This window comes from Crocodylus porosus, unplaced genomic scaffold (genome assembly GCF_001723895.1).
Source record: "Crocodylus porosus isolate Cpor-Errol unplaced genomic scaffold, CroPor_comp1, whole genome shotgun sequence".
NCBI lineage: Eukaryota > Metazoa > Chordata > Crocodylia > Crocodylidae > Crocodylus > Crocodylus porosus.
This window is the reverse complement of record NW_017728923.1, coordinates 730,946-739,173: the sequence shown is the minus strand read 5'-3', so window position 1 is coordinate 739,173 and position 8,228 is coordinate 730,946. Positions and strand designations below refer to the sequence as shown.

The following is an 8,228-nucleotide window of genomic DNA, read 5'->3' as shown; positions in this document are numbered from 1 at the left end:
CATCGCCGCCGCGCTCTTGCCGCCCGCCCCGCCCGCACTTCCGGGCCCGCCAGAGCTCGTGGGCGAGGCACGAGCGTCGCCAGCCTGGGCCGCGGCAGCCCCACAGCGCCCCGCGTGGCCGGAGGGAGGTGCCGCCGGGGGGGCCCCAGGAGCGGGGCGGCTGAAGCCGCCAGGGCTCGGTTTGGAAGGGGCCTCAGGAGGTCAAACGTGGCCCTCTTTAAAATCAAGTGCTGTGTTGTGAGGTTAGAAGAGAGCTCGGTGCGTTCCATCCAGATACCCCAAAGCAGAGCAGGCATTTGGAAGAGGCCAGAGCAGTCCCTTCAGCTGCACATCACGACACTTCCTACCCCTCCCCTCCTAAAATTGCCTCTTTCAGAATTAAGAGGCAAATGCTGCTTGTTACTTTTGTCCCACCTGCATGGTTCAGAGGTAAAGATGATGCCATCAAATCTTCCCTGACACATACCCTCACCACCACAAGTAATGGTCAAATAAATGAACCATAAGGCCCACATCTTAGAACAGCTCTGAATATCAAGAGGGAGTTTGACTGTCAATCAAGCAAAGATTGAGAAGAGCCCAGTGAAACAGAACGACTTCCAAAGCAAAGGACTGCTGCCCAGCATTCCCAATGTCCCTGACTCGCTGCTCACATTAGCGAACAGCAATTCAGCCAGGTAGTACAACACATACCAGATTCTGAGCTCAGCTGTATCACTGGACATTCAGAGACTGTAGACTGACTCTGGATCCACCCTACTGTAATAAAGCAGAGATGTGCATGCAATTACACTGAATTCAACTAAGTTCTTTGGGGAAGTGACAAACTTGCACCTCTTGCCAATATCTAAGACTGTGAAGCTGCAACAGGGGAGCACAATAGAACAAGAAAACCTGTTTCACTAGATCTGGGTCTGGGAAATAGTCCCAGGTCTCAATTTCTAGCTGTGGTCTTAAAAAGGTGGTACATGCAGAAGATGGAGAACAAACATTAGAATAAGCAGCTGTGGCGTGCAAAGAAATGTTACAAAGAACCATTGGCAGAAAAATCAACCAAATGTCTTTATTTTAAAACTATACACCTTGCAAAAACCAAATAGAAAAATCTCCCTAATTAAAAAAAAATTTAATATTATATTACATTCCAAATGACACCCGTAGCCATTGGGTCCAGATCATTTACACACAAAATACCTCAGGTCTGCATTGTAACAGGAAGACCACCCATATCTCTGGTTAGTGCATAGGTGTTCTCTTATTCAAGTGATGCAAGTGTTTGTGAAGGATACTGTCTTGACAGCCCTGGATATCATCCTCCAAGTACAGAAAATAGTAAAAGCTGTGGAAGTGAAAGCCACCCTTCCCTAACCTACTGATGTGGCTTAACCCTGGCTAGGAGGATTGCTCATAACAGGAAAAGGGGATTTTACTCTCCACAGTTTATTCAATTCTTGGCCTCAAGAGCCTGCTAACAAGGTACCAACTGATAACTTTTTAAGCTGGGTCAAGACTCCAAATATACATCCTATCTTGTAGGTCAGGTTGTGCACTAAGACCAAATCCAATTTATGATTAAACACTGGTTCAATTTCCTGCAAGTTTACAAAGCCCAGACATACAAACAGGAGGGGGTGGGTGTGGTTTGGAACAGGACCACTACCTAGCAGTCAAGAGGATCTCAAGAATCTGGATCATGTTTACATAGTCTGTCATGCTGTAGTCTAAGGACATCAAGAAATAAATATTTATTTTCTTCTTCCTTGATCTGGGTTGGAGGCAGTCTGGTCTGAAAAGCCTCTCTTGCCTCAGTGACAAGCACTCAGTTCTCATCTGTTGTTCAAAAACACCCCTCTTGCCTTTGCCAGAAGAACTTGTTTGGTTCATCTGCTCATTATCTCCCACACCAGAATCTCATTGTAGGAAGCTGTGAAAAGGCGTTTGCCTGAAGGGGTGAATCTGCAGAGGTGAACAGAGTCATCGTGCCCTGCAAAGTCTTGTTCTGTTCTGGTTGTGCAGTCAATCAGCCGGAGCAGGCGCTCTGTGGAGGAAACAGAGTCCATCAAGGGACACAAATAACACCCCCCGCTTGTCATACAAAACATATGTTGTTTCTGAGATACCTAAGCTTCCTGCACAAGGCTGCCAGTCCTAAGTGTGAAACACAATGAGCTCTGGTGAATGGACTAGCAGCAACAGAGACCATAGGTCTCCATCCACAGAAACAGTGCAAGCTCCCCTCCAGTGGCTTCTTGCCCCCATTTGTGGGTCCTCAGGGCTGAATAACTTTCCCAGTCCGCCGTTACGTGCCTGAACAAACAGATGGGTATCTCCAATTCCCTAGCTGAGCACTAGAAAGAGCAATACTGGAGGACCTGTAGTAATTAAGTACTGAAATGGGTTTCCCTGGGTATGAAGCACTTCTAGATAAAGCAAGAGTTCCTGTCCTTCTATGCTTTGCTGTTTAGCTCCGTTTACTGATAATTACCACCCTTCTTGGAGTTTGTAAAGGAAACCTTCCCACACAGGCACACTGAAACTGCTTCTTGATTAGCTGAGTGATGGGGAATAGTTTCTAACAGAAGCAAGCAGGCAATTAGTGGCTGATAATCAGTGGGAATGGCAGCCCCATGCTGTGTCAGACTGTCATTCTATGGCATATAAGCTGTATTGCAGGCTTTTAGGGACACTGCAACAGTTTGAGGTTTCCTGGCACACTGACAGGCAAGGACACATGCTAATGGAGAGAGCTCAGAGAGGATAACAGATGCATTTAGTTTAAAGTCAGAATCCTTCAAATCCTTGCAGACCTCCTTGTACTCTCACCATTCAGTTTGCAACTGAAAGGGGCTGTGATCCACAGACCACATACTTTGACCTTGCAGGCCCATCAGTGGACCATGGCCTATCTTGAAAACCATGCACTACAGTCCCTCTTATAAAAGATGCCCCAGCTGAGACTTAAATGGAGAACTCATCACAACCCTGAGGTAATCTGCTCCACTGTTTAAATCACCCTCACTCATAAATACTTACATCTTGGTGATGACGAATTTGCCTAGCTTCAGCTGCCAACCTCCAGTGCCCTTTTATGCAGGAGTAGTATACACCCTGCTTAGAGGAGGATAAAAGTCCCTGGACCTCAAGAGCAGGAGCATAAGGGAAATATTTTGACAGCTAGCGAAGGGAAATAAGGTTGTTCACATAGAGACAGGGAAGGGGAGACTTTTCCAGAATCAAATGCAAGCTGTTGTTTTTGATGCAGCTACTACCCTGGCAGCTGTACGGAGGAGAAAAGGGGGTCTCTGGGTGGTGCTGTTTTACCTAAGTTTGCTCCCTCTGGACACTTACCATTGAAGCCAACAGTCAGCAAGTGGCCTGCAGGGGACAGGCTCAGTGAAGTGGCAAAATGTGATAAGGGGATCTTCTCAACGACCTGCATTCAAGCAAGAGAAACACTGATACCAGCCTCTTCAAAATTAACATGCAGCAAAACAGGCTAACAGGGCCCTCTCAAGAGGACAGCTAACAAACTTGTCACCGGCACTGACAGATGCATAGCATTCGCTGAGCTCAGGAAGCTGCCAAGCTCTTCATATTTCCAGAAGGGTATTCAGAGCTGAGAGAACCTTAGCATTCATGAAAGCAAAAAGAAACAAACCAGCAGTGACAGCAACCAGGTGTGGATGCAGCTGAGTTCTGAGCTACAGCTCCCCCTGCTGTTCACTACTGGCCTGGAACACAAAAGCTAGCACATTAAGTAGTTGTCTGGCCAATTCTACTACCCGTCAACTCCCCCATTTCATTCCACCTCAGCTGCAGGTTCACCTGCCTGTCTTGTGCATGTCCCATCACATGAACCACGGCTGGAGTCTGTGACCTGAGTGAATTTCATATGGCTCCCCAAATACAAGCATAGAAGAGTTCCTGCTCTAGCAGACAAACTTGGCTCATTAGCTTGCCCCACCAAGGATGCAGAGAGAAAACAATAGGTACCTGTTTCTGGCACAGACTGTAAAAGAGGACCTCCTTCTGCAGCCCGAAGCCCACATAGACCACAGTCCCCATGTCCCAAGGGCAGAATGCTGCTAGGCTAGGAGGAAGGCTGCCAGGAGCCTAGGAGAGGAAATAAGAGCAGAGTTAGAAAGTTAACTTATCAGCAGTTACTTCATCAAGGCCAGAAGCATGGGGAAAGGGAAAGGAGAACACTTAGAGCCATCAGTCTCTCCTCCCTTGGGCTGCTGACAGAGCACATGGGGCACTGCACCATGGAATTTATATGACAGAAGTATGTTCTCAGGTTCTTATGCCACACTCCTGTACCTATACTCACTGATAGCACCCAAATGTTACATTGCCTCAAGAACATATCACAATGCTCTTTGCTGTAGATTGTGGTGGAATGCAAGGAAGATCCAATGAACTAAACCTCACCTACACATCATCTACACTTTCAGGCTGAAGTATGGGAGTGGTTGAGGATACAGAAAAGCCTGCTAATTTCTCAGGGAGTGAAAATATTTTCTAAAAGTTCCAAGACCTCAGTTCTGGGTGTCAGTCCAGGTGAACACAATGGCAAGCTAATTTCCTGCACAGTGAGTGGGATTTCCTTAATTATTTTTAAAAAGCATTTGAGGATGAGAAAAAAAAACTTGGAAAGGTGCCTCTAGGCTTGGAGAGGTGCTTAAGCTCAAAGGATGACAGCTCCCTAAGCAATCACTTCACATCACAAGACACTAAATTACCTTTTACAGACTGCCACCTACAATTGGAACAGCCTCCATGTGCTGTGCAGTAATGATATTTCCTGCCTTCTCTTTCCCTAACCCCATTTCTTTCCCAAAGCTTTCTTCCAGCAGCCTCCTCACCAAGATCTCTACACCTGATGTCTGAATGATTGTCCTAGATCTTGCATCTAATTTGGAGCATAAGCTCTAAGCAGAGCCCTGCCTTAGAGCTCTCTGAAGTGCCATGCACACTTTGGATGTTTTATACATGTGATAACATTAATATGGGCATATCTGGGTTATTTTTACCTACTCAATTGCTAGGCTACTTACTCAGAATATTAATGTTATTTCTGAGTGGCAAACTTAGCTAAAAACCTGTGATTAGCATGCTCTTTTTTGTACTGACCTTACTGACTCCTGGCTCGTTTATTCAGAAAAATCCTGTGTCTGTGTTTTGTACAGCACAGGGTACCAACAGTTTGTAAATCAAATTTTAAGAGCTGCAGTTCCTACATAGCAAATATTTCTCAGTGGTTACGCAGCACAGGGATTCACAGTGCAAATCTTCATCTTAAAGGAAGGTTAAAAATGCCCCCTGGTCTGCTTCAGTAAACACTGATTACAAGCAGCTCCCAAGTAAACCTTTCATGCATACAGATAACAATGCAAGTGTGCTGCAGGAGTCTGAGCTACACCTGGCCCTGGCAATCATGTTGCATGTGCCTGTCAGTCAGTCAGTAAACCTTACTCTTACCTCAAGGCTTGTTGGGGCTGGGAAACTTAGCCAGTCAATGAGCTCACATTTATCCTTTAGCCAGTCAGAGACCCAGATGCTGACACGTCGATCTGAGCTTGCAGCCAACCAGAGTTCACAACCTTCCACCCCAAAGTCATGGTACTGCCAAACATACAAGCACAGTTATAAGCACATAAATACAGCAGAGAAATGGCACAGGAGACCTTTAAGATAAGGCTGCAAACTGACACAGACTGACAGAGGACAGAGTTTATCAGCACTAAGATTTTAAGTAACAAGGGATTAAAAACAGGATTAATGCACTAGATTTTTCCTGTCTGGACAAGAGTGGTTAAGTCTCTTAGCACAAGTGAAACATGTTTAATGCCTCAGACTAGCACTGTGGACACGAGGACAACACAGCAGTTTGTGACATAACTGGCTCTCTGCTCAGGGCTGAAGGGAGAAATTTGCTGGGAGAGAAATATTGTGTCTAACCCCATTATGTTTGACTCCGGCCAGTGTTATTGTGGTCTCTTCTAATAAAGGCATCACATTCCCTCTTTTGTTCCAATGGCACAGTGAATGCAAGTATTTGTTGCTTTTGAAGCAGAACCTCTTCAATTTTTCTGGTGCTTCAAGTGTCACTTTTGTTGGTGAGAAGCCGGCAGCAGGTTATTAGGGATTCTGATTCCCTATGTGGTGAAGGAAACTGTTTCTAACCTGTAACATAACTTGTTTTCCAAGTTGTGTTGTACACAAAAGTATTCCATTTCAGATGCACATAATGCCAAGCACAGTTCAGCCAGACCCATCTGGTCAGCAATACTCACTGGATTCAGATGGAAATCTCTTACCACAGCTGGAGTGGGATTTAGGACAAAGCCTTAACAAAACCTTATGCTGGGGGACATATCGTCAGAGCATGCGTTTCTAACTATCCTGGCCAATATCACTGTTGCTATGAAAACTTTCTTAGCAGACTAATGAGAGAGAGCTTAAAGCCTCGACCCATAAAGTTCTTCAGAATCAAGTAAAGGTCCCAAGGGACCGGTGCCCTTAGGGGCAGGTAAACCCTTATCACTCCTTCTATAAACCCTCCTACTATAAAATACCAGAACATAGATTGTCTTTGCACAGGAGTTTCAATTAAGATAGCTGCCAGGCAACCTTTTGAGAGGCCTGTCATTTTTATCCCCACCTCATGTTCTGGACAGTTTTAAACCTGCAATCTGGACAGAGGCAACAGAAAGGAATGTTTGGATGGAAAATCTTTTCCTTTACTAACATAAGATGCTCTAGTCAAGTTTTTCCTAGAGCTAGTCAGGGTTCTTTATACAGATGTGCCTTTCCTGGTGCAGTTAGGCCCTCAATATCCAGACAGGAGGTAAAAACTGACTGAAGAGCAAAGTTCAAAATCTGGCCAGGGTTCCACAATACTACGTCCTGGATGTCAGAAGTTTTGCGGATCAGAGAATCAAAATTGCTGCCTCAGCCAAGTCAAGGTTATCAGACTTCTCCCACCCCATTCTTGTTTCAACTTCCAGCTAACCCTGGCAACCATGGGAGCTAGAGGGAATGCATATGCAGAACGCTGATCCTCAGGAAAGCAGAAGTGTCTCTATTACAAAATCTGGGATAACCAAACCTAGAACAGAAAGGGTGATACTTTCTGTTTTTTGTAATGACAAATAGGACCTTGTCATGAAAAACTATTTCTGGAATACTGGCCATGCTGTCACTTCAGGGACAACTCCTCTCTGCAGGTGATTTGTTGGAGATCACTCTCTGGTAGAGCACTCCACACCTGGGGAAAGCACTTGGGCAGTATTGTCAATTCAGAAGCTCTGAATCTACACAAGGATTCTGGGCAAAGGGATTGCAACTTGCTCCCAGCTGTTTGTTCAAGAAAAACACTGTAGTTACCTTGCCCATCATTTGCACTTGACAGATGGAAGAAAAGCCTCACATGCCAGATGCATGGCCCTCAACGCCCAGAAGTTTAAGTGGAGAATTTGTTCTTGGCTGGTCCACAAACTTGTGAGTTTGTGCTCCACTGCCAGGATGCATCTAGCACTAATACTTTGGCTGGGAGAGAAGAGGGGCAGGTAACCACCTTGAAAACACGGTTTGGATTCATCCATAAGCTTAACAATGACAAGACTAGTAAGTATGTGAATAAGTCTGTTCAGTGGATGCTTGCTTGGTTAATACAGGGAATCTAACCGGCTTTGCTTGATTTGGTGCCGATGGCCAAAAGTTTCTGGCTTGAGTGCATCCATGAAGTGGAATGCATGTTGGACATGCAAACATCTAGAACTGCATTTCAGCCACTCTGCACATATGAAAGTTAGGGCCTGAACTTTATCAAACTTGATATTGTTCTACTGAAGATGCTCCTTACTCAAATGAACAAGATACTTTGGAAGGAGTGCGTGCGGGGGAGGAAAATGAGAAGAGGGAAAACAAATTAAGCAGCACTCTAACTCATGTGGCTCAAGTATATCATAGCTGTGGCTTACCAGTGTCAGAGACCCTGCTCTACAGTAAGAGCAACAGGACTCCCAGGCTCAGCACTCACCTGTTTCTTTGTGCACTGAATAACGGAGATGGGGGATCCTTTGTGGTCAGTAAGGAGACGAATGGTCATTCCAGTCCGAGGGCTGCTGACAGCTATTAGCCCATCCCTGCTTCCAGATAAGATGATTTCTCCTGCAGATGGGGGAAGAGGAGAGCCCTAGGCAACTTTCCGTAGAAACAGAAAA

General features: G+C 45.5%; 1 protein-coding gene across 2 annotated transcripts in view; it reads right to left on the bottom strand.

Moving 5' to 3' along the window:
- Positions 1-1,038: 1,038 nt before the first annotated feature.
- The window catches only part of WDR90 (WD repeat domain 90), a 54,559-nt gene continuing 47,369 nt past the window's right edge, over positions 1,039-8,228 (bottom strand). For both annotated transcript variants that reach the window (XM_019539844.1, XM_019539847.1), the window contains 5 exons: positions 8,045-8,175; positions 5,482-5,625; positions 3,994-4,113; positions 3,349-3,433; positions 1,039-2,038 (listed from right to left, as the gene is read on the bottom strand). In XM_019539844.1, coding sequence (XP_019395389.1) covers positions 1,881-2,038; positions 3,349-3,433; positions 3,994-4,113; positions 5,482-5,625; positions 8,045-8,175 — 638 coding nt within the window. In that variant the 3' untranslated portion in view covers positions 1,039-1,880. The remainder of the gene's footprint in view (positions 2,039-3,348; positions 3,434-3,993; positions 4,114-5,481; positions 5,626-8,044; positions 8,176-8,228) is intronic.